Genomic DNA, 26,602 nt, shown 5'->3' on the forward strand with positions numbered 1-26,602 from the left:
TTTTTCTTTCTTCGGCTTATTCTTTTATTGGATGAGAACGCTGTGATCATATTTAAGATTTGTACCCTGAAGGCGTAGAAGTTCCTTGAGGTCTAGATAAGTGTTGCTTCTAGCTTGCCTCATCTCGAGGACGTTGGCTGTGCTTGGAAGTTAACACGCACTAAGTCGGGTTCCGTTTGGAAGTGCAGTAGCTGCTCTGACTCACCTCCAGGAATAAAGAAAGTATTCCGTACTAGGTTACTCTAAAATGCCAGGAGCGAGGTGCTCTCGCTCTCTAGGTGGACTCTTTGCAGTGGATTTCAAAGAGGTATTGCACTGTATCTTGACTAAACAATTGCTACTAGTACATGTGAACACCTGTAGACCAGATCTACAGTTATTTTTCTACCTAAAGTTTTGTAATGAAATGATTTTCACAGACTTATGAAGTACGGATACAAAAAGCAGTATGAACACTAAAGATTGGATGTACAGTCTTGGCTTCCCCGTTTTTGTAATGTCTTGTCTCTGTTTTCTAAGAGTTGATGTTAAGCCCTCCCCAGGTTTTTCCATTTATTTGGGTTTTAACCTTGTTACTACGATGCAAAGTATAGCCATTCACGCCGAGCTGTCAAACGAGGTCTGTGGAGGTGTTTTATGTCAGTTTGCGTACTGTAGTGGACTTTGTGCTGTGTATTCAGTTTGACGTAGAAGTGCATGAGTTAGCAGTGTTCCCGTAGAATTTAGCTGTGGCCAGAACGCTTTCCGGTTTTTTGTATTGGCCCTTTTCTGTTCATGAACATCTCTCCGTTTGTTTTACTGAGCTGGCCCTAAAAAAAGCACAGCTGCTGCTGCCTGGAGGCCATTTGGCAACACCAGTGTTGGGAGCTGGCCGTTGCTAATCTTTGGAGAGAAGGTTCCTCAGACTCTTTATGGCTAGGACTTGGAATACAGCCTACCAAAAATGTTTGTGATGTCAACAGTTGCAGAACTGATTTCGTTCTCTCCTTAAAGCTCACGATTTAAGCTTTTCCATGTCTTCCTGTCCCATTGATGTATAGCTTTCTGTTCCGCTCTGTGAAGGCAGCATCATCTTTAATAGGCAGTTTAAAATATGTGAAGTACTGTTGAAGGACGTGTCCAGAATGGACGTTAAGTGGCTTGTGACCAGGCCGAGTCGCAGCGTTACAGAGCTACAGATTATCAAAAGCTGTGCAGAGAAGAAAACCTTATTAAAATGGAAATAAATACCACCGATAGTGCGACGTCTGAATGATCCTATCCCATGAGTCACAGAACTAAACACGGAATTGGTTCTGACATGCAGCGGCATTAACAGTGCATTGAAAATAGTTTTGAACAAAAAAATGCACGTATGCTTCTATGCGTGTTAATTCTTTTCCGTATTTAGGATTCAAGTTTGTCTGAGGCTTGCGGTCTGGTTCTTACCGAAGAACTAAATCTGACCTAACCTCTCAGCAAATATGAAATGTATTTTTAAAGTTGATTCAAGAAAAGAGTTGTTTCATTATTTTGATACCTTTTGGATTATCTAGTAACAAAATTTTAATCTTAGTTTTTGCTTCCCTTTTAGATCTAAAAAACTTAACTGTGGTCTTGACTTGTTATCTTAAGAATTGGTGCCTTTCGCTGATCTCTGCAGATGCTATAAAAACGCAGCTTATGCAGAGTTCTGGATACCGTTAAAGATTTGACTTGCGTGTGTGCAGATCTCTAGGGCAGTTATCCTGGATGCGGACAAAATCATTACAATGTACGTCTTAGGAAAGTTCTAGTTCTAATGCACACTCTGTAAATTGAAATATATGGATAAAAAGCATGAACCATCATCTAAACATCTACGTAACTTGGAACTATATGTAAACCAATGTTTTGTGCATATTTCTATACAGACTTTTTCAAAGAAAACCCAGTTCTATGTACTGCAGGTGCACTCAGAAATAGAAACATTACCGGGTGTTTTCTGTGTTTACATGAATCGATTGCCTGTTAGCTGACGAAGACACCCCCGAGGACTTGTTTCAGGCTACCATGATGTGTTTGCTACTGTAACTGAAGCAGATTATTTTCCAAAGCATTTTAGGTTAGTTTGTTTTGTTTTTAACTAGAATAATTTGGTGTGTGTTAATCTGATTGGTTAAGTGAACTATTTTCCAATAAAGCTAATATTTATGCAAAAAAAAAGCTTTAGAAATGCTCATCTCTCAAGGAAGCTTTTAAGAGTGGCTTTACTAGTTCTTAGCACTGGAAAGGCAATAAGACTTCAGCTGTGGGTTTCTTAATGGAGAAGAAAAAAAAGATTAGGAAAAGATGCTGAAAATAATGTGTAAAACTGTAGAGAAGCTGTGACTGAAATGAGGAACCTGCATTAGTGCTGTATTGTGACGGGGGGCCAGTCTGTCCCGTACTCCGTTTGTCCTTGGAGAAAGGATTGTTACTGGTCCAAGACTTCTGGAGCACCGGATGCATTTGCTGGAAGATAAGCCGACTTTTTCCCATTCTCCCCACTTAGTAGGTTTGTCTCCAAATGTTATGAAGCAAAAATTGAAATGTTGGAGATAGGGTTTTGGGTTTTTTTTAAATAACTTTTGGTGCCAAAAATGAGTAAAAGAACATACCTCTCCCTTCATGAATGCACCTCTGCACTTGATTTCTTGACAGTGAACTTATTTTGGGGTAGACTTAGGAGATCCTTGCTTCATTGTCCAAGGCTGATCATGGCCAGCAGCGTTCCTTGGGAAAAGGCTTAGCCATTCCAGCTGAGGGATTCATTTTTCAGGTAAGATTGCACATACGATGCACCTTAATTACTCCAAGTACATGAAATCCCAGATTTCATTCACATGTACCTGCCCCGCGTGCCGCTATAGGTCTTTGTACGCGTGTTTCCGCTACCTGTGAGCGCTGCTTTGTGCTGTGAGTGGGTGCAAGAAAAGAGAGCGCTAAGGAAAGATGGGGTTGAGGAGCAAGGTTCTGGACGTTAGGAGTATGGATGAATGACAGAAGTCAAAGATGAACTCTAGACACGTTTTCCCTTTTATTTACCCCTTGCAAGTTAAACAGCACTTTTTTTTTTTTTTAAGCAATACATCGGATAGTCTCTTCCAAGTCCCCAAGGTGTGAAAGGGCCTGGTTTTTTTACTGTTGAACACCTTTTAAGTCTTAGCTCTTTTAAATCTCAAGGTTTTTTCTAAGTCTTGAAGTCTGTCGTTAGTCTTTTGTGGATTCTGTAATATCGGCAAAGTCTATCAGGAAAGGTCGGCCAGTTTATGTTGGAGGATGGAGAGAGGAGTTAAAATTGTTTTCTCGGCTGTGACAACATGACAAGGTTTAAGTGTGTGTGTGCTGCGAAGGGCTGACTGCAGCCCGCTCACTACCACTGCCGGTTATTTTAACACGTATAGCCAGGCAGTAATCACCAGTTTTTTCTTGTGGCATCTCTTTAGTGTTACATCTGGCTTGAGCATTTTTGCATCAAGCTTCGTAACTGGCTCATATCTTTGCAATTAGCAAAATTAGCAAAAAAAAAAAAAAAAAAAGCAGCAGCTGTCTTGGGCTCTCTCTGACTGGTAAGATGGTTCAGGTGCTGATGCTGAAGTAGCCGTTGTCTTGCTTTCAAATCAAAGGGATGACCGGTCATGTGTGACTACTGTATCGGCTGAAATAATCAAAATGAAGATTGACACACACTGTGAAGGATATCCCCGAAGGAGGCTAAGAACGTGGGTATAATCCTCAGGCTGCCTCATCTGGAAATAGCAGCGTAGACTAGTAGCACTGAATCTCAAGTTAGGACAGCAAATCTCCACCAGACCCCTATGGGTACAGAAGTACTCAAAGAGAACAACTGAATTACAAACCACAGAATCATTGAATAGTTTGGGTTGGAAGGGACCTTTGGAGGCCATCTGGTCCGACCCCCTGCCATCAGCAGGGACACCTTCGACTCCATCAGGCTGCTCAGAGCCCCGCCCAACCTGACCTTGAATGTCTCCCACCTCTCTGGACAAATGTTCCAGTGTTTCACCACCCTCCTTGTAAAAAATAGCTTCCTTATATCTAGTCTAAATCTTCCCTCTTTTAGTTTAAAGCCATTACCCTCTGCCCTATTGCAACGGGCCCTGCTAAAAAAGCGTGTGCCCATCTTTCTTAACCAAGATTGCGGCTGCGGAGACAGGCTCCAAGATGCAGTCTGAAACCACTCCAAAGCGGAGCTTACCCTGTTTACCTGGCTGTACAGCCTGATTCTTGCCACACCCAATAGCTGATAATAATGTTTATTAGAATGCAGGCTATTTTCCTACTAAAATGCTGAGCAGCCAGTTAGACAGCTGATTCTGGAGCAAGCTGTTTAATGTAGCTTGGCAGTGCAGTGAGCATCATCTAGTCTTACGTGACAGGTTTTTGACCTAACAGGGCTATAAATTATTTTGAGTGTATTCTCTAATATTTGGGGTAAGACAAACTAATTTGTCTTCACAGGGTGCTGTGATATCAAAGTCTAGTTAGACATGAACCTTGTTAAAAAGTTTAAAATGCTAACAGAGCAGTGAAAGTCAAGTGCTGAAACTTAAAGTGTGTAAATTTAAAGTGATGCTGTTGCACTTCGGCCAAGTTTCATTGTTAGCAGAGACTTACTTCCTTTAGTTAAATGAAAGATTTCCTATGAAATGGATTCCAACCATTCCCAGCATCATTCCAGAACAGATCTAACTGGACGGGCTGGAATTCATCTTTGTGACACTATCCTCTGTACAGCAGAAATTACTCACTTGCTTTCCAGCTGTCACAGCTCCCGTCTCCTCTTAGACTCTGCTGGAATCCCTGGTAGTCAAACGTGCAATCCGTTCGCCTATCGCTGCTACAGGAATGGGAACCTACAGCAGAGCGACAGAAAGTTCAAAGGGAAGATAATTCATTCATCCCCCACAAGACAAAGCTCTGGTTAAAGTAGTTGATGTGACTGATGTTTTAAAAAAAACTTTTTTAAAAACGTTTCAGTTAAGTCTTTCACGTTCCACAATTACTATTCTGAGGTTGAACAACCAACTATGTATGTTCATAAAGAGAATGAAGACTTAAAAATAGAAAGTACGAGGCAGGCTAGGAGGGCCTGAGGTGTCCCAAGGAAGGAAGAGGGGCAGTGATCGGTTTTACTACCTCGGCCCCTAATCCACCTCAGGGCTGTTGGTTCTGGTTTTGTTCTGGTTGTTTGTTTTTCTTTTGGTGAATTCCATCTTAAATTTAAAGAAAAACAGGATTACAGTATTTTTTCAGTGTTAGGATATAGTAGGACATCATTAACTTTGGAAAAGTATATGTATATATGTTACCAAACTCTTAATCCAGTCCTAAATTTGGATTAAGAATTTCAGTTTTGCTCGGGTCTTGTGTTTATCTAAGCTATTCCTCTAGAAGAACCGTGCTGGCAGTTTACCAGAGCAAATATTTCCAGATTAGGAGCATCACAGTCAAGGGAAGGAACGACGGTCTCCCAGGGATCAAATGACCTTGCAAGGACGGCACATGAGGAGAGAATAAAGGTCAAGAGAAAAAACATGTAGAAGAGTGGGAGGCTGATGACCACTATAACCAGGCCAGTTACAGCTCCCATTGCCTTTTGTTTGGAAGCTAACATTTCATTTAAAATAAAAAAAAAAAAAAATTATTGTGTGCAATAAAAAGAATTTAGCTGGCGATATTCCAGCCTGCACAAAAGCAGGAGTGACTCAAGGTCACCCATACTCTTCTGTTGTATTCATTGAGCTTGGCATGTGATGCCACGCCACAAACGGCCCCTTCCTTGTGCTGACTCGGGTGGTTATGTGGTGCTGCAGTCAGATCAAAGAGCTGATTGGTCAGAAAAACTATCTTTTAAGTTGGTTTGGCAGTTGATTTTGGTTCTGTTACGAAATTTACTGCAAAGCCTGTATAAGGAAGGAAGAGGGGAAAGAAAAGGGAAAATTCAAATCCGATTATGCAGATTGTAGAACTACACTCTCTGTCAAAAAATGTGGTCTTTGGCCAGATGCAGACAACTCACTCATATTGTACAGCCTGATTACACGCTAGTGGGAATACCTGTGCGATATAATGTTAAAGGTTAAGGACGTGAGTAAGCATGACTTCTTGGAGATACAGGTTTTATATTATTCTGGTGTGATGAAGTTTTGTTTCTAAGTTTCTCTTTGTACAGCTCTTGGCTTCCAACTTCCACAAATTCAGTTTTGATAAGGGTAAGAAGTAAAGGGTATTCCAGCACATGACGACTGATACGATTGAGAAAACACCATGTAAGATATTGCAAAGACAACTCATGAAAGCTGTGGAAGAAAAATGACATACAAAAGATGGACAACTGAAATAATCTGACACAGAGAAGGAAAGAAAGCACATCAAGTGAAAAATAACTTCATACGTACACACAACGTAAGAGCCCCTGGTCCACCTTTGAGGGATCCCAAAGTTTTGAAAGCAGTGCCGTAGAAAAGAAAGGTGGCTGGTACCTTAGTTCAGGCACAAGCAAAATGTGATCGCGGTGATAGTCCGGAATGCTCTTTTAGTCTTCCCTTATGCAAGTCTTCAGGCTGTCTGGAAGAGATCACACAGCCAAAAAAGGTCCGACAGGGTCCAGTACCTCTGTGTCATTTTAATAACTAAACCAGTGTGGTGATTTAGTTATTAAACTAGTTAAATAACTAGTTAATGGTGGTTAGATTTCTATCAATAGAAAATACATTGTTTATATTGTTCTCACTATGACTGTCAGGAATTAAAACATCTTTAAGGTACATATAACAAGAAAGATCAGTAGTAAGTTTCAGGGAATTTTTTAGTTTACTTACACACAGTCCTCCTCCTGTCTCTTGTATTGATTGGTGTCCTTCATTATTCTCAGAAATCCTCTTTGAAAGACACTTGCATTAACACGTGATGTGAATTAGTAACAGACAAAAAGGAATCCGCATCTCATGTAGACTCTCAAAGAAGTTAATTTTCTCTATTAATTTAATTCAGTCAATGGAAATTTCAGCAGGGAATGTTTAAGAATAACCCCAACTTGGAAAGTATTTAAAAAACAAGTAGTGACAAGAAGTCTGGGTGAAAGATCATTCTAGTATATTCCTGGCTTCCACAGTAGTTGTGTCTGAGGCTAGATCTTTTGATTACAATAACTTGTCTCTTATTTTTAAAGAGTAGTGGAGTTCTTTTGGCTTAGCTTAACAAACTGATGCCTCAAGGACTGTTAGGAGAATGTTCTGTGCACTTGAGTGGGAGGCTACGTATACAACTACCAGTGGTGTTATCAGCCTGTGTAAACACGCTTATGGAAATAAATAAAAAAAAAAAAAGACAGAACTGCATTTCCACAATGACATCAGAGTTACGTATATTGTTTCCATTTAAGTCAGTCCCTGAGGAACTCAGAACAGCCCTCCATTTTTTTTTTCCTAATTTGGCAATTTTGATTTATTTTACCCTCTACTAAGCTATATTGCATCTGCATTGCGGCTATTAATAGGTTTGTTTCCTTAATCCTATGTACAAGTCAGTAAACTAGAGGCATTCCGAGTAATGCACCGCCTCGCCGCTGGGTGGTACTACAGAAATAAAAAACGCTGCCTGGTACCAGGGAAGTCCCTGCTTAGGGGAGAAAAAGCAGCAGGGATCCCTCACCAGATGCCTATTCCAATTCCGTGTGCCTGGACCAGTGAGCCTGTGAGTGTGCAAGGCTAATAGATGGCAAAAAACAAAACCCCAAAAAACCACACCACGCAGTTTTCCTTGTATGTAAAATTGCTGTTTGCTTGAAAACGTGTCTTCCGGGGGTCTGAAAACTTGTTCAAAATGCGACCAAGAGTTAACTGCAGTTGTAAATCTGCATAAATTATGTAATTTTAAATGAAGTCTTTTCGGTTGTTAAGAAATCTGGATTATTTCAGGAGACGGACTTTCTCCTCATTTTCCAGCGTTTCCAACTGTTTATAGACGTTGTACTTGCCATTAGACATTTAATATGCAAAGTAGATCAGCGTCCAAAGCGGGGGAGGGGGGGAAGCAGGGTCAAATATTCGTCCACATAGGAGGTAAAAATAACGTAATTATCTGCATACAACGCTACCGCAGCACTTCAGCCCCCCGTTTTCGGGAGGCCGGCGGGGCCCCGCTCCTGCCCGTCCCTTCGGCTCCCCTCAGCCGCGGCTGGGCGGGAAGGAGATGGCTGACGGAGGCTCTTCCGTCAGGAATTACCCACAGGCCCGAAAAGGGCCCGCCTAGAAAAAGAGGAAGCTCCCTTCCTGCACAGCCCGCCGGCAGCAAGCGCTCCCTTCAGGCCGGAGGTCCCAGAGGGCCGCCGCTGCTCCCCCTCTCCTCGCCAACCCCATCTCCTCGCCAGCCCGCCGCGCTCCGGCAGGCCGTTTCCAGCTCGGCCAACGTATACATTTAAAAAAATAAAAATAATTAAAAAAAAAATGATAAGGGAGTAACCGGGCAGCGGAGCGTTATTGGAGGAGATTCCCCCCCCTCCCGGGAGGCGGGAAGAGGGCAGGGAAACACGCTTCCCGCCCTACCCCGGGCGCGCGCCCAGCCGCAACCGCCGCCGCCATTTTACCTCACCGGGCCCCGGCTGCCGGCGCGGCCCGCCCCCTTCCTCCTCCTCCTCCTCCTCCTCCTCCCCGCTCGGCAGCCCGCCGCTCGGCCCGGGGTGGGAAGGCGGGGCGAAGGGAAAGGGAGGAGGGACTCGGCCACCTTCGCCTCCCGCCTGGTCGGAAACTGCCGAGCTGAGCCCGAGCGCCCTGTCCCCCCTCGCTCCCGTCCCCTCCTCCTCCTCCTCCTCCTTCCCCCTCAGCAAAATGGCGGCGCGTGGAGTCACTGGGAGCCAGTGAGTGACTCGGCTTCTCCTCCCCGCCGCTACCGCCGCCGCCACAGGCTCATTTGCATTGATCAGCCGCCCCATCCCCCGCTCCCCCGGATCCCAGACCGGCCCCTGCCTCTCCCCCTCCCCCCCCCCTTCTCTTCCTATTCCTTCCCGCCCCCTCCTTCCCCTCCCCCCCGGCTGACCCCCGCCCCGGCCCCCATCAATCATCAATCAGCAGCACCGAGTGGATCAATCAATGGTCGGGAGGAGGCGGCGGCGGCGGCTGCTGCTGTTAATGAACAATGTGTGAGAGCTGCGCCGAGCTGCTGGAGGTGTTAAATGAGAGTAAGTGCGGCCGCCCTCCCCCGCTACCCTCCCCCCAACACTCCTTGCCCCGGGCCGGGACCCCACGTACCCTCCTCTACACGGGCTGGGTTATAACCCCGCTCCATCTCCTTCCTTACCCCCCCCACCCAACCCCTTGCCTTTCCCCGCTCGGGCCTCCTGGGCGCGGGGTTACCTCTCTGCGGGGTGGCCATAGAGGGAGAGCTTGCCCTGCTCTGCGGCTTCTTTCCTTCCCCCCCTCCCCTTCCCCTCCTCTCCGTGCCGGGCGACTTGCGGCCTGGGGAGGGTGCGCCGAGGGGCTGTCCTCGCCGGGCCTTCCGCAGAGCCGCCCCCCCCTCCTTTTCCCGCTCTCCCCCGTTCCCGCCTGCCCCCCGGGTGTCTGCGTGTGGGGCCGGGCGGGGACGTGACCCTGCCGTCGGCGTGAGGAACACGCTCCTCGCCCCGCATCCCCGGGAAAGCCGCAGCGGGGCCTAGCTGGCTCCCGGCTGGGCTGAGGAGGTGCCTGGAAGCCGCTCCGGTGGCTGCTGAGCAGCTGGAGGCCGGGCCTGGGCTGGGTCCCTCTTAAGCGGCAGACAAGGCGGCTCTGACTGATCCTGCCTCCCCCCTCCCCCTCGCGGTGTGGTGGGGCGGGGGGGGGAGGTGGTTTTTCGGGTACTTATTTTTTTCCGAAGCGACTGCCGGGCTGTGAGGGAACCGGCGCCTCAGGGAGCCCGGCTCAGCTTTGCGAGGGCCGGGCTGGCGTTGAAGGAGGAGGGGGGGGAAGGAGCTGCCGGCTGCTTCACTTAAGGGGTGGTCTCTTGCATCCTTCCGAAGTTTCCTCTTTACAGGTGTTCCCTAAAGAGCCGGGAGGGTTAATACGGCAGGTATTCTTCCCCCGGCACCGCTGGGATCCGTTTCCATTCGGGGCACGAAATCCCCTTTACCCCTATGCAGTAGGCCTCGGGTATCCCTGAGAACCTGCTCTCGGCCCTCCCTGCCAGGCAAGGTACCTTCCCCGCTTCCCCGGGACTCCTCTCTGTGCACTGCTTCATGAACAAAGGCTAAAAACCATGATTTCCAGAGATGCCGAGGAATTTAACGAACTTACCAGTTGAAGTTCGTGATTAGCGGGAAGTTTAGCTATCTCCAATCTTAAGCATTTTTCCTGGTTGTACGCTGCGGTCTGCTTAGGGGCAAATTGTGTTCCAATAAACTGAGGCACAGAATGCTTCCTGGAGCAGGATTTGGATAGAGTTTTCTTTTCCTTAACTCTTGTGAGGCCCAGTTGCATGTGGTGTGTGTTCTTTCCTAAGATGTATTAGTAGATACTATGATAGTTGAATGTTGGCCTCTTTCTTGCTGGGGAAATATGATATTCAGGTGATGGCCAGCTTTTTATTTGAAAAGTAAATACGTATGTGTAAAACTAACTTTCAGGAGAGCCTAGAGGCTGGAATAAATCAGATTAAAAGGTTAACATCGGAGAACTGTTGGGTTGTTAAAATTGTTTGCCAAGTTTGGCTAAGCTTGCAATTCCAATATCTTGTTTTGAACAATCTGTGTGATGTTTACTTAATTTAGCATGTATATCTTATCTTTCTCAACTGGAGCGGTGGAGAATATGCTGGTACTATAGATTGAATGCTTATTTAAACAGTAGGTTCAAAATAAGACTAAACTATTAATGGTGTACTGATGACAACTGCTTGTTGGAAGAGATAACTTCGCTTAGTTTTGATAGATTGATAAATAATCATTGTTTAAAATTGATCAAGATTGGTATGATCAAACAAAAAAGAGTTGTAACATGAAATTTGATATTTCAAGAAATCTCTGCAATACCAGTATGAATTTATTTTTAGAACCATTTTAAGGTAATTGGGCAGCTAGATATTCCCTTATAGATAAAGCAATGTCTTAAATCACTTTAACAATTTTTTAAAAATATGTAACTAGGGTATGGATAATTTAATGGTTCTGTATAACATAAGATATAAACCTGCCATTTATGAAAAGGAAATTTGGCACTTTAAGTTAAATTTATTTGGGAAATTATGCACTACTATTGCTATATAGTTAACTTACAAAAAAGCTGGTCAGATAACGTTAGGTTTGGCACGCTTCAAATAAGCATGACTATTTTGTGTGTGTGTTTGGATACGAAGGCATACATGATGGTGCATTGTGTGTGCCACCTACCTTCTCACTGTATGAGAATGAGTTATGAGGGAGGTATGCTTTCTTTTATAACTTCAAGTTGTGTTTTTTGCATTTCTTAAGTAATAATTAAAGGTAGCATGCAAAGATAATGTCAAGCCTTGGTTTTTAAAACACTGCAGCAAAAATGAAAAGTGGTAGTAAAGAATGAGGTCATGCCCAAAATGTGTGAGCCAGAGACTGCCAGCAGTTTCCTTTTCTGCCCGCTGAGCATTTGGGATCGCCTCTTCACTGAAACTACTGAAACAGTGTTTTGAAAGAGGTCCAGGAAACATAATCTAGTTTGTTTTAGAAATTTCTTGCTAAACTAAATATTTTTACACAGAACACATACCACCCTTTGTCTTCGTTTACCCTGATGTTTACAAAATAATTATTTGGTATCAGTTGTATGACAGGTCACTTAAAAAGTGAATTGACTAACAACTCTTTAATGTACTGTTTTGAAAAGAACACGTGGGAAGCTCCCGTTTTCTTCAGAAGAAGTTACCAGTTTATGGATGACAGAAGGGTGGAATTGAACAATTCTGCAAACAGCCAGGCATATTTTTATTATCAGCATATTAGTCCCACTGTAAACTGCTACAATATTAATCCACACCCCATAACAACACGCAGAGATGGAGCTTTTGTCTGGCAGCAATCTTGTGTAGGCCCAGGGTTATGTCTTGCTAGAGCTCATTTTACTACAAGATGCCAGGTCCTTAGGCTTGGTTTTGTAACAGATAGTCAATGGGCTTGCTTCTGTGGAACTCCTGAGGGCCATCTGAGGTCTTATGGAACTGGAAACCTGTAGTTTGAAATTATTTTTTGGTCATTAGATCCATATGTAAGCGTATATATGTTTAACACAAAGCTTCATTGCTATGCTTAAGCGTGAGAAGCAGGCAAAGTTTTATGGACAGAAGCAGCAGTGTTGGGTTTGGTTGTTTGTTTGGGTTTTTTTTTCTTTTCCCCCCTTCCAGCATCTTTCTTTTCAGCATTTGATATGAAGTATGAAACCCAGTAAATTCCCTGATCTTGAACTTACTTCCTGAGAAGCAGTAGTAGTTTCAAGTTGTTATTTGACCCAGGAACTCAGTGAAACACTTGTTCCTCTATGAAATGTCCAGGCTTTAAAGCAGTTTTTGCATGGCAAGACGATTTGTTGTTCGCTCAGAGTAAACGGTCTACAATTTCTCGCTGAGTGTTCTAGGTATGTTAGCATCACTTATGTTTTCCCAGGCAGGGGTTTAATAGGAGTAAAGTCTTTATACAGTCTCGTCTGATTTCTGAAATGATCTTCCAGAACATAAATATTTTTAGTAGCCTTAAATAGAAAGAAAAAAAAAGGAAGACACAATTGTTTACTTTTAAAGATAAGGGCACTTATTTATAGAAGACTTAAGAACAGATTCTTATGGCATTAATTATAGGGGTTCACTTAAATGTACCCACTTTCTACAGGAAAAACGTGTGGAGGACGTTATGTGCTTTAATGTTAGTTTACAGTATTCTGTATCCCAAGATGAACCCTGATATTGACACACTGTGCATTCCTTGGTTTCTTTGGATGCCAGCTCTTGTCAGTCTAGGAGGGATTATATTGAGTTACATTTGTTCTTTGGTAATATTTACATTATGCTGTGGTCCAGAGGCCCTGATCAGGATAGTTCTGTTTTGCTAGGCACTGTGCAGATATCCAGATAGTCTTAACCCTAAAGTAAGCCAGAAAATACAGAAATGTAACATTAAACATGGATTTTTCCACCTCAAGTCGTTTACACCCGTAGTCTTGCAGGTCGCTGTATCACACCTGAAGCCACAGTAACAGTTTGAACTACGTATAGAACCATGTTATCACTGGACGCTTACACAGGTTTTACCTCGAAGTAGAGAGTACATGATGCTCCGTGATAAGCGTTTGTTGAGTGTAAGGTTGTCTTTGCATGCTTGGGAGCACCTCTTCTTAGCTTAAAGTGGAAATCTAGTTCTCAGACTGGTTGTGAGTCAGTTGTGCTTATAGTCCTGGCTGTGGCACGTCCCAGAGAGGCTGACTGGTCTTGGTTGCCTAAGAGGCTTCCCTTTGGGACTGCAACTGGTGTTGCTGTATGTTGACTTAGAACTCTGTAGATGGTTTTGGTTGAGATCTGTTTTGTTCTTTTTGTTTGGTTTGGTTTTTATAAAAGTAAGAAAAAAAAATTACACCATGGATAAATAGGTTTTATTATACAGCAGCGGTTGTTGGCTTAGGTAACTTTGGTAGGCCTAGGTTATTCCCAGTTCTTGGTTTCTGGGAACTAAGTTTGTTTTCTTCCAAGCATTCTGCTTCACTTGCTTCGGTCATTACCTCTTTAGTCCATTTTTTTTTTCCTAGCAGCTCTGAAACCTCATAAAATGAGTTCACATTGATGAGTAGAGGCTTCCAGGTATTATTCTACTACACAAGCTTGCAGGCCGTTTTTCTCGTTACATTTGCTCTTAAACCTTTAGTAAAACATAAAAAAGAAAACCCAAAACAAAAAACTCGGTGTACTATTTACTATTCGTATAGCTTCAGGATAGCCCAGAGTTTGGATGCTGAAGATGCTTGACTTGACTTCTTGTCACATAATTCTGGCATCTAGGAAGTACAAAGAGTGGACTTAGAGGTTGAGTGAGGCAATGTTCACCTTGAGGTAGATAAGAAATTGACGTATTCCAGAGCGTTGCAGCGTTCAGTTTGCTCTTTGGGATCTGGAGAGGACGAATATTTTATGCTGTGAATATTCGTGTATTACTTTAGATACTGAATATATGTTATAAGAAGATTGTTACAAATATTGCATACTTACCATCACTTGGTCCACAAGAACTGCTGTCACTTGTGCAGTGGTTGCCTATAAGTTTCAGTATTGATTATTTGACTACCCCTAGTGTTTAGTGCAGATCTGGTGTTTCATTTGATTGTTTGACGATTCCTCTTGTGCAAAACTGTAAAACAGTCGTTTCTGCATGGCGCACTTTTTTTTTTGGCCTTTTTTTTAAAGATTCCTGTTTTCTTTCCACTTACATGTTATTTCCTTGTTCAGAACCTCTGCTTAGACTCTATGGAGGAATTATTGGGGTAACTGCCCAATTTTATTAATTACATTACCCTAAATCTTACTGTCTCCTGTTGAAGAAAAGAAGCTCAATTGCTTATAAAATTCAAATTCAGTGATTGTTTCATGTTTACTTTTGTCTTTGACCCCTTTCAAGGAGATGAGCAGCCAGACTTAGAGGAAAGTGAAAATAACTTTTCCTTCATAGCAGTATTGCCAAATTGCAGTTATCATGGACTGTGGTGAAGTGTTACTCCAAATGAATCAGAGTAACCAGAGAAAAAAAAAACTGGAAGGAGGAACTTCTATGCTTTCTAAGGGTGAACTTTCTAAAGCAAAAGGGAAGGTGACACTAAGATAAAGTAGTTTTAACTTGCTGTTTGTAAAGCAGTTGAAGGGAGAACTCTGTGACTTTAATAGCTAAAAGTCTTCTATTTTTAGAAAGATATTTCAGCTTTTGTTCTGTGCAGTGATTTTGGTTCATGTTGTTTGATGTGATCAAAAATGATTTTGTCCTGAAACTTTTCCTGTTCAGGCTGCTGAAGACTGGTTCTTTCTCATTTCTCAAACCGCTTGATCACTGATGCTGAAGATTAGTTATGTAAATCCCATTCTGCTGAGTTTTGCTGTGAGTTATGGACAGTTGACATGTATTTACTGAGATCTTTCTCTTTGTAGGTAGGGAAATGTTATGTTGGATAAGTACTTGTTACAATATCCTTAAAGCTTAAGAAAGCATGAAAGCTAACATCCTCACATTAGTTACCACATGTAATATTAAGAAAACTAATTCCTTTTTAGTAGAGATTCTCAAATTTTATGCTGTAGATGCTCTCGGCCTTCCTAGTAAGGGGTCTGCACAGAATCTGCAGTTATATTCCTGCTTAGTTATGTGAATAACTTCAATGAAATTCGAGAAAGAAAGAAAAACAACCCGTGCCTTGATTTTTTTGGGTTTTGTTTGTTTTGTTTTGTTTTTAAAGATACTTGACTAGTGTAGAACTTGAAGTCATCTAATTCCCAGTGTAGGAAAACTTCCTGTTAATTTCCTTTTTTTCATACCTTTTGGTCCTGTATGGCTTTTCCTCTATCAGGATAGTTTTCAAGTTACGGAAGCCCCAAGCAGTTCCTGAGATGTGTCCAAGATAATGTGTTTTAGGCTATCCTGGATGTTGTCAGTGTTGGCTCTTGTGAGAGACTAGCTGTTCTAAGTGCCCTTAGATGCTCTTGTGGTTGGGACGTTACCGGTGAGAGGGTGCTTGGGAGCTGTGGAGGAGGGGGCAGTACCTTGGAGAGCAGACGTTGGCCCCGTGTCCCTCTGCCTGGCTCGGGGGTGATCCATTGGCTTTTGGAGGGACTGACTGTTTTGTCATCCATGGGGGCACTTGCATGGCTTCAGGGAATTATGAGGCTCACTCTTTCTTTTAATTTGTAGAATTCTTTTTTGCTTATTTTTCTTCCATGTTAAACAGGGAAATACATTTATTCATTGTTAATACTGACTATTCACTTTGTGGCTTTTAATTCCTTGCGACTTTGATTTCTCTGTGTCGCTGCAGTTTGCCTCTGTCTTCCCGTGTTCAAGTAACATTGGGTCAGAAAAGCAGATCTTGCTTCCTGGAATCGTGTTCTGTGGACAAGTGATGAGCGGTCTGCAATTTGGCATTTTAGAGATTGGAAGGGGAGAGCAGTGTTTACTACTTGGTTCTTATTATTTCTTGTATTTTATTCTTTGAGTATTTAGTTTCATCTAAATACTCGATCATATTCATACTCTATCCTGCACCTCATTTTTGTTGCAACTCTTCTGTTATCTTTCTAAGTTGTTATTTTTCTGTGCTGGTGATTTTTTTTCCATTTCTCAGTTTCCGTTCTGCTTACTCGAATGCTCTTTCTGTTCTTCTCTCTATCCTCCACCCTGCTTAATTCTTCAGTGTTGCTTTATTTATAATTCTGTGTCTTCATATTACTGTTTCCTTTAACAAGCTTCCATAATAGATGGAAGTATTCTCTTGTTGACTGTTCAGGTCTGATTCAGAAAAGATGAGAAATATCACGGTCAGAAGTTGCATGTGGAATATGGCAGTGCTTACATCTGTGTCTTGGTGCTTCCAACAAGTCCTTAAGTCTCCCACTTTATAGAAGAGAGTTTCTTAGGGAAAGATTCTCTGTACAGAATGGTTTTTACGATGTACTCTTTTTTTCATTCCTTTTTTTAATGTAGCTCATCTGTTAGTTTTACCAGCTTGGCTAGCTAATAAGTAAGGATTTTTGCAGGCTAAGCTATGCGTTTATAGTTGTCAGGATGCTGGGACAATCTGAAAAATAATCTTACCATCCTCAGGAGCAAGTGATTGTGATGATTACTGAATGCTGCTTATACTAATAATAGCGTACTGCAATTAAACATAGTTGTGGCCATTTAATTTCTGTTGTTTAAGCATATATTGTGGTAACTTTTTTGTGTAGCAAATTGGCAGTTTCCAGAATCTAATCTGTGAATAGGTGAGAAGCCATTCTTTTTACTTTCTTCCTTTCATTGTGTGGGAATTGTTTTGCAGTCTGAATGCTAAACATGGACACGGAACTATGAGTATCTCTGTGGTTTTCTTAACACTTGGTTACAATACCCAGCTTATTTGTAGTTTTACAAAGTGTTACTTTTGGGATTTTCCAGATCTGGCGTGTATGGTGAAAGGTGAACTTCTTGAGGAAATTTGGTGCAAATGCATTATAGCTATTTTCAGGTAATATTAGAAGAGGTAATACTTGCTCTGTTTACCTATATGTAGTTGTATGAGTATGTATAGAACTCCTCTGGGAGATTTAGTGTGGGAACAAGTGGTTGAAGAAGTTGAAACTTGTCAGAAAAAGTCCTTGTGGAAAAAGCGCCTTTGAGTGTTGACCTTTATTTAGCTAATTTGTAGAAGGTCTGTAAATAAGACTTAAACAATGCATGACAATTGAGGCATGATTTCTAGATCGGCATCCATGCAGATCATGAGTTCCTGTCTAGGAAGCGATTGGCAATGCTTTTTTTGCCTCTCTTCGCACTAGATTGAAGAAGCCTCAAATTCTTTGCGCTATTTTATTAATTGAATTCCACTTGAGAGTTTTTAATCTGTGTAATTGTATACAGGAACAGGGAAAAGTTTATGGTGAAAACTAAAGTGAAGCAGAGCACTGTGGTCTTAAGTATGTTAGCCAAAAGGCTTACTACATACACTGTTCTTAAGTACTGCATAGATTCCTTAATAGCTGAGAATGTGCTACTTCCATACCTGCTGTGCTAATGAGCAGACAAGGATGATTTCTTGTAGCTGCTTTTGGTAGGTTTGTGAAGAGCAACTGCAGCACTGGAGCTTTCTGCAAGTCTTGAAAAAGTTTGGGGTGTGTTTGGTTTTTTTTATTTATTCTTCCAGCTATAGAAGTGCATCGCTTTTAATTTCTTTGTGTAAAACTAGTGCCCTCAAAATGTGAAGTATTTCTCTACACTTAAAAGAGTCCAGCTTTTTAAGCTGCAAGTGGGTTTTTCCTGAGAAGGTAGTCTGTTAGCCTCTTTTGTGTTCCTTCTCTAAGAAATCATGGGGTACAAGAACTGTACAAATTACATGGTATTAGTGTGTCTGCTTTTTCCTGTGTTGTGCAACACTCATTGTCTTTATCTCTCTATTGTGCTTCCCAACTCATTTGGGGGGGATTTGATAATTTTTAATGAGAGCTTAATTTCATTTTCAGGAAGTGGTCAGTTGCCTGTTTATTGATTTGTTACAGATAACTATTAAATTCTACTTAAGTTACAATACAACCCCCTTTGTTTTCACCACTAGTGAAATATTTTTTTTTAAGTGTATGTGGGGGTGTGTGAACTGAAAAACTAGTGTTTTTCAGAGTCGTCTTTTGCAAATCTAGTGATCAGGTTTCATTCTGGGCATCAACAAAACCGACAGTGCTTTCACTTCTACACTCTTTCTGCTTGTAGAAGCTATGAACAGTGCTAGAAATAGGCAACGGCATGTTTGCAAGGGAGGACAACTGCAGAAAAGTTGTAAAAGGGCCAGAACATCAAAATCTACTGGGGAATTTGGGAAATGGTCTCTGTGAAAGGCTTACATAGTACAGCTGATGCCACCCTTTTCAGGTGCCTGTTTTTTTGGAGAGGAGAGGTGTATGGTGGAATTGTGTTCTAGGCTAGTAGTCGTCAGTTGATACAAGAGTGTGAACAACTTTATTTTTCCTTCTTGGAACTAGTATAAGATAGCAGTAGGGAGCACGAGCTCAAAAGCTGGATAAAAGTAAGCTCTTTGGCTTGGTTTAAGGATGGTCAGTGCAGTAAATTCTTCACTGCATGGGCCAGTCTCTGACTTCTTACACGGTTAGGAATACACTATTAACTAGTTTACTTATGGTTGAAATTGGTTGTGTTTGTGGGTTTTTTCTTCTTTTTTCTACTTTTTTTTTCCTTAATCTTTGAAATTAAATTTTTACCACAAAGTGTCTAAATTCGTAAGTCTCGATGCTTTCTCTGCTGATGTAGTATTTTAAGTAGATAGAGTCTGGTCAAGTTGATCAGATTTGTGATCAATTTTCATCACTATCTCGGAAGCTCACTAAGTCATAACAACAGTGCCAAAGTGAGTTGGCTTCGTACGTTGTGTCTGGCCATAGTTACGGATATATTGACCTGTGTGCACTTGCTGATAAGTGACTTGCAAAATACTCGTGTATATCAAAATGACATCTGTGAATACGTTTTCTTACTGGGGGGGATGCTTGTCATGAGACTTAACTGCAGTCTTGGGGGTACTTGTGTAGACCACAGACATTGCCTTCAGCCATCTCTTACTTATTTCAGTCTACTAGCTTTCAAAAAAAATTTAAAAATTATGCTTTAACCAATAAATTACTGAAAACACCATGTATTTCAGTGGATTATTAAATACAGATTATCTAGCAAAAGTGAGTGCAAAATTTGAGCATACGTTTGAAAGTTGGAAGAGAATGCAACTTTGCTGCTTGCCTATCCTTTTTCAGTATTTTAGTCTCCTTTTTGAATGAGGGTTGCTTGCATCTGTGTTGATGAAAACAAATAATGCCTTGGAGTTCAAATGCTCAGGAAGCTCTTCTTGGGCTTTCAATGAATTGCCTGAAGCTCCATTTAGTGTAATGACCCATTGCCCATTTATCCATCTTATCTCTTTGTTTAAGCAGGCTCAAACATACTTTGTAAGAAGTAAATTAATCATATTTGCCTCTCACAGATTTTGTCCCTAAAACCTGGAGCACAGTCATTAGGTGCTTTTGTTATAAATCTGCTGGTAGTCTGTTGCTTCTTACTGGCTGTGGTGGCTCAGTTGTGGGCTCTGGCCTTTTCTTTCTGGGTGTAGGGGAAAAGCTGTTGTTGTTTTCTGTAACCAATTCATAGTCTGCCAAGTAGTACAGCTGAACCAATTCGCAAGGTTCTGTCTTGAAAATAGAATGCTTCCTGGAGTACGTATTTTAATTTTTGCATTCCTTGCTGCTTTTAATTAAGAGTAATAGGAAACCTCTTTAGCTTTTGGTTCCTCGTTCCGGAACCTTGTGCAATTAAATCTTTGTTTTACTTATAAAATAGTTTGATAAACTTGGAGTTCTGTGTTTTCACCTCAAAGTGGTATTTTAGAAAAGTCCAGAGGCGGAGTGTTTAAAGAAAAATAGTTAAAAACCAGAGTCATTCAAGTAGTGACATTATTTTCTAAGTTATCAAAAGGAAGGAATGCAAGCAAGTACTCTATTTTAAACTGAAGGTAAGCAATCCTTTATCCCAGCAGTAGTTTTGGCATTGACAGTGTCAGCCCTAGCTTTGAAAGTTACCTTGGGGTAATTAGTGACACGCTAGGAAGTTCTGGTTTCATGCAATGCTTGTCCAATCCTGAATTGATTCTTTAAGAAACTTGTAGTGGCCATTGTCAAGATATTATGATGAGCAGCCTGACTCTCTGCATCTAGTCTATGTTTTGGTGATGTCAAGCAGACTTGATTGTATGGGAATACTACATAAATAAATCCGGGTTGGTTTTTTTTAATTAAAAGAGGCGCTATAACAATTTTATATTAAAGATGAAAATGCAGTCTTCCCAGAATTGTTATGTCTTATCTTGGAGTCAGAGACAATTTACAATACTGCATTAAAATAGGACTCCGAAATAAGACTACTACTATTTTTATTTTTTTTTAACTCCAGCAAGTGGCACAAATGCCTTGAAATTGCTTTGTAGGTTTTTTTCCTTAGTAATATGTAACTTGCTTTTCGCTGGAGAGGGAAGGCTGCAGTATCTTTGCTGCTGAAAATCCCGAGGTACTAGAAGCATTAGGAGGTACAGTGCAAAGATAACACAGATCTTTTCATAGAGGCCTTCCATCTGACCTGACTAAGGTTGATGCAGAGCTGATAAACCCTGCTGGACCCAGGCCGCTGCTCCTCTCACTCAGGCTTCCATGGAAATGCAACAGCCTGGACGTCGCACCAGACGCGAGCAGGCTTTGCGCATTCCTGCGGTGCGGTGCTGGCCTCAGTGAGCCCCTTCAGAAGCTGGGGGGCTGAAAATGCTGACACTCCTGGTGGGTCTTCTTGGGCCAGCAAAGCCAGAGCAATGTGCAGGTTGGCCCATTTTATTTCAGTCACAGCCACATCATCCACAAGCTGATTTTTAGATCGTTTTGTACTAGTGTGATCAAAAAAGCCATACCTTCATTACAGCATTGCACAGTATTTAACTGATGCAAGCTTGTTCTGCTCCTTAAATGCTTGATGGTAGTCTTACACTTCTCTGTGTCCATGCCACTCCATGCTGGATGTGATACTGCTGCTTCTCCCACCATTGGCATAACCCAACCCAAACTGTATGTATTTCACACTCCCGTGTAGTCCAGGTCAAATTTCTACTGCTAGATAGTACTGCAGGGGCTCAGCATTTGTGAACGTTGAACTGTGGCTCTCTCTGTGGGCGCAGCGTGGGTTCACACAGTGTGGTAACTTCGGCTTTGCTTTGTCTGAAAGCTGCGGTGCTGCTGGATGAGAACTAGCTAATGAAGCAACACAGTTGTGTTTTGTGTTTGAGGCGGTATATCTAAGAGTTTATTTAAAATACAATTCATCTGGGTAGTTCTGAGCAGAATCAACTCCAGTGTTCTGGGTAAGTTATCATCTGATAATTGTGATCTGACTGCATTTAAAAATTCATGTGGAACTGTTCTCCTTGAAAGCAGTTGCTGTGGCATGTTCTCTTTGGGAAGGTGGAAATCATAAGATGCTCTTAACAAGGGTGATTGTTGGCTTAGGTAGACATCTATGGCCATTCTAAAGGGGGCATTTTGACTTAAACCAATTGTGACCTGAAAACTTTAGGATGGCATCACTTTTGAAAGATGACAATTCTTAAATTTCATACATCTTTTCAGAGCCAGCGTCTGCTGTTTTGCTTCAGGCTGCCTTAGTGTATTATAGTAAAAGGAAAATAAGTGTTTGCTAGAGAAGATGAGGGAGATAAGATGGAAAGGGAAATACATGTTAAGAGAATGAGATTCAAAGAGAGAGAACTTGGTGGTGTTTGCAGGGAAACAGGGAGATATCTAAAGATAGCAAAGATCATCTGATTTGCCCTGTTCTGGTGAAGTTATATCTTAGAAGCACTGTCTATCTGATGAACATACCAAGGCTTGTGCTACTCCCAGCTGTTTAACTATGCCATGCGCTGGAATACTGAATTGAGGTTCTTCAGGCCTTTCTGATCTCGTGGTGGCTATAAGGAATCATGCAGGTGCTGAATAACCAGCAGATGACTGCTTTGGGGGATATTTGGGGGACCAGTTGTAACTGCTTTGTCCTTACTCTCTTGAGTAGCTTCTCTAGTTCCATTCATCAGAACACAGTATTGCTTATACTTGCAAACCTTTGCCATATTTGTTGAAATTGCTTTTATGTTCAAAAGTTTAAGTGTCTGACAGAGGCCAGTAATGTGATCACAGTTTGTTTTTCTAAGGAAATGAGACTTTAAAAGGGTTACTAATTCCTGTCTTTAAGCTATTATGTCTCTGTAATATTGGCTTTGTAATCTCTGTATACTTTCTTTGTAATCGAAAGCTTGCAGGAAAGAAATAAATTTACCAAGTTGGAGTATTTATAAATAGAAGAAATTTAGAGTTAGATTTAGACTTAAAGTGAATTCAGGTGTGTTATGGGGTGGAAGTGGGTATAGTTATCCCTAATGCTGCGCCGTAGGGATATGATGAGGGTGAGCATTGATAACTCAGTATCATAAAGATACCATAAAGGCACTCAGAAGCACCTTAACAAAACAATTACAGAATTTTATTACTACAGTGTTTTGTGTTACAGATTTGATTTTTCCTGAGTTAACCTGGCATCTGAGCAATGTTTCTAATACTGAAGAATTAACTTGCTTTTTTTACTTCATAGTACATTGTACAGTAGTGTTTCAGCACTCTTTGGTTATGTGTATGTGGACAGTTTTCTGAGGCACTTTTATTTTGTGGAGACTGAGGAGTGGAAAGAAGACTCTTCCTCCCTGAAAAGTTGTAGGAGAGCTTGGGCAGTTAAACTATTGCTGTTGAACTTCAAGCTGACACTGTCCTTTTAGATAGTTGTCAAAGGTGGCTTTGTAAAGGTCTGGAAGAACTCTGAATAAATCTAAGGCAGCCATGAATTCTTTATAATAAAAAAGGACTAATTCCAACACATGAAAGTCGAAAGGGAGTGGGAGACACTAAGCTCTGTGGCTATAGTCTTATTTACTATTGATCATAAACAAAAGGAATCCCCCTACAAGTAACAGAAAACATCTCAATGCGTATATGTATAAAAAATTGATGTGCTGGTTCTCCGTGTGAAAATGGTACTTAAAGAGATGATTATGTATAAATCTCTTTCAAGATTAGTATTATTGTCCCTAATACTGTTTCATTTAGCGTATGGCACTTGTTTCCTCTGTTTAATCTGTATCAGGGAACAATTTCTGAGAATAATACCCATTTTGAAAGTGATCTACTCTTTCCCATGAGAAGCTGATATCACATGAGGCTTGGGGGAGAAGGGGGAGGGAGCAGAATCTATATGCAGCTGTACTTTGTTGCAGTTTTAAATATGTAGAAATTACAGTTTTATATATGAAAGCACTTTCTATTGTTTACTATTTTTTGCTTCTGAAAGTAGAGAAAGTATACTTTGAAAAAAAAATACTATTTTTACTTGCCATTTGATTTTGTACTTGGTGTGATAAGTGACCTTTGGATATAAGATATTCCTCTCAAGTCTAGTATGATAGTTGTCCTTGAGGTCTAATTACAGTCTGTTCCTTTAGCTCTGAAGTTCTTGCTAAAAATGCACTTACGATCTGAGCTTCGTTTGTTCACAGTTGAAATTGTATTGCCCCCTTCTTTGTAGTTGATTTATATTTTTCTCATCTTCTGTAATTTTCTTGGTTTAGTAGCTTTATTAATAGGTTTTTTTCTTAGCTTGGGAGATGGTGTTGTTTCTAGTACTATAATACACTTTTAGCAAATCACTCTTGTGGAAGATTAGGTAAATCACACAAGTTTTCATTTAAAGCTAGCCAAGTAAAGTGGGAGACTGGGGAAACAGCAAGGAAATTTTTTTTTTCTGTGTTTTGGCTTCTCGTCAGCTACCTAAATAAACAATGACATTTTAAGTATATCTGATTTTTTTTAAGAACACCTGAAAACTTGAACACTAGAAAATGTTTTTTAAAAAAATCAATCAATTACTAATTGTTACTTTGGGTTAGCTAAGTAGCTCTGCTCTTTCTTATATGGTATTACTGTGACAAAAAGATCTCTAAACCAACTTGTAAAGATTCAGTGAAATGAGACATCGCAAGTATGCAGAAAGATGCTATTTCCTTCATTATATTTGTTGAATGTATTTAGCTGGAATTTACCTACATACTGGTCTTTCTTCTTTCTGCTGGTTAGTTGTGTCTTGGATGGAGCTGTTTAAGGCCTTCAGTGTTCTGTTTTTTCCATGTTCCAATGGTAACTGTATCTTCAGTTTCTTTGCCTATAGATGAGCAGTATTAGGGGGAAGTTACTCAGGATGGGATGGAGCGATTTTCCCTTTGCAGTCACTACAAAGGTGTTTCCTTCTCTCAGCCTCACACTCCTCACTTCCCTTCCCAGCACCCCCCTGCTTCCATAGCTGCCACCCTGAGTATTCGGTGGCTTAAAAAGCCAACAAAAAAGTGGGTGGTTTTTGGTTAGATTGGTAGGTTGGGTTTGCTCAATTCCCAGTCCAGCTCTCTGGGTTCCTGCAGGAGTGCTAGTGGTTGTTTGGAGTAGTTGAAATGCATGGCTATGGATGCCGTTAGTAGCATGGGCTTGAACTGGGCTATGTTGATCTTGAAATTGGATCTAGTGTGGGGAAAAGGTGTTTGTGTGTGTGGAAATAAGAGGGAAAAGGAAGGACTGGAGGGTGAGAAGGTCAAAGAGGCTTTAACTGAGAAGAAAAATTTGCTAGAGCCAATTTAAGGAAGAAGAAGAAAATTGAGCCCAGAGCGCTCAGGAGTAAATTAGGGAAGGCATCTCTAACACTGCTAGCTCATGGAGAAAGGAGCCTGGAGAAAGAAGCAGCCGCTGGAGACAGGGGCAAAGGAGCCGAGCCTGGGATTGGCGTGCCACTGCTGAGAGTAATACTAATAGATCAGGGAATGACTGGTTGTAAAGCTCTGGAGCACATATTATCAATTCTTATTGATGAGAGCACACAAGCTGCCACTTTGACGTGCTTCAGATGCTCTCAAAGCACACAAGTATGCCGTCGCATATCCTGTGGGAATCACTGTCTTAGGTACGAAACTAGGGGAGAGTCTTACCCACCAAATCAATTTGCAAGAATGGGGTTTGTCATAGTAAAATTTTTTGAAAAAGTTTGACGTGGTTGTTACGGCTGGGTTTGAAACACTGGGAGTGTAGGAGACCGGGGAGACAGAAGATTGAGGAGGACCGGAGACGTGCAGGATGCTCGAATATGGGAGAGAATAAGGGATAGTCCTTTATTTACAAGTGGATGAGTCTGTTTTAACTACTGGCCCATTCAAAGTAGAAGAGAACTAGTTTGAAAGGAGAGAGATGCATCATCAATTGGAAGTGAAATCATATGCAGCAAGGGAGTCCTTATAGAACTGACTAAAATCAACAAATACACAGGGATGATAACGAGTGCAGTTGTTCCTATTGCTTTTCTGTCTGTACTTTTTTCTATTAAAAATATATTACAAAGGCTTCATAACCAATTGTTCAAGCTTCACGTGTCCCTAAAGAGAGGGCCTGTAAATCAAGAGCATCCACAAAGTTGATATTCAGAATAAGGCAGGAACTCGAAAGCCTAAGATTTAAATTTTGGTTGTGAGGACATAATTTAGGTGAGCTGAAAAATATCATTTCCGCTAAGGAGCGTACAAGAGAGCTTCAGCTAAGGTGCAGTAGGAGAAGCCCTGCAGGATGCGTCACTACCCCTTTTGGTAGTGGCACAGACTTAGAGCAACTTAAATTCAGTGGAAAAGTGCAGTCTCAGTGTGGTTGCTCCTGTTTTCAACTTCCTGAGCATTTTCAGGAACAAGAACAATATTATTTCTAGGTACAGAAAACAAAAGGGAAGCAGTGGACGTAGCCACTATATGGATTAGCAACAATTAGTAAATAAGACCATTTGAAGTTGGTCTATGTGTGAGATGTAGAATGTGTAAACAGGAAAACAGATTTCTCCAACTGGTGCATATACCTCCCTGTTTTTTTGACCTGGGTCATATGCCTCAGTATTTCTATAACATCTACATTCTGTACACTTTACATGGCAATTGTAGCTCTTAAGGGACCAGTTTACTTTCAGTTCTTTATTTTTTCTTGATCGCATAGAGGGATAGTTGAGAGTGTTTCAAACTGTGGCAGTGAAGAGGCTGCTCCGGAAGTTAGGAATTACTGTGCTACTTGTGAGCGTGTGTGTTTTTAAGTAGGGTGGTGTGGGGATGAAGGAAGTTTTATAAACATATATGTAAGATCCTACAAGTTAGAATTAAATTTGTTGCTACTAAATGATTGTCAACGGTTTTTGTGTCAGGTTTGAAGGGAT

At 41.4% G+C, this 26,602-nt stretch overlaps 1 protein-coding gene and 1 long non-coding RNA gene across 12 annotated transcripts in view; one reads left to right on the forward strand and one right to left on the reverse strand.

Annotated features, from left to right (window-relative positions):
* Positions 1–3,018: 3,018 nt before the first annotated feature.
* On the reverse strand, positions 3,019–9,568 carry LOC141740224 (uncharacterized). 6 transcript variants are annotated; one of them, XR_012585919.1, is made up of 5 exons: positions 9,378–9,568; positions 6,846–6,917; positions 6,423–6,591; positions 4,773–4,877; positions 3,019–3,658 (listed from the first exon to the last, which is right to left on the reverse strand). It is a non-coding gene; the product is annotated as an uncharacterized LOC141740224 (long non-coding RNA). The 6 variants fall into 6 exon arrangements; XR_012585920.1 differs by having other exon boundaries at positions 6,846–6,905; positions 9,378–9,564; XR_012585921.1 differs by lacking the exon at positions 9,378–9,568 and adding an exon at positions 8,612–8,828 and having other exon boundaries at positions 6,846–6,905.
* USP34 (ubiquitin specific peptidase 34) overlaps positions 8,814–26,602 on the forward strand; it is a 135,631-nt gene continuing 117,842 nt past the window's right edge. For all 6 annotated transcript variants that reach the window (XM_074578510.1, XM_074578512.1, XM_074578513.1 and 3 more), the window contains exon 1: positions 8,814–9,202. In XM_074578510.1, the coding sequence (XP_074434611.1) occupies positions 9,160–9,202 (43 nt within the window). In that variant the 5' untranslated portion in view covers positions 8,814–9,159. The remainder of the gene's footprint in view (positions 9,203–26,602) is intronic.

This window comes from Larus michahellis, chromosome 3 (genome assembly GCF_964199755.1).
Source record: "Larus michahellis chromosome 3, bLarMic1.1, whole genome shotgun sequence".
Lineage (NCBI taxonomy): Eukaryota > Metazoa > Chordata > Aves > Charadriiformes > Laridae > Larus > Larus michahellis.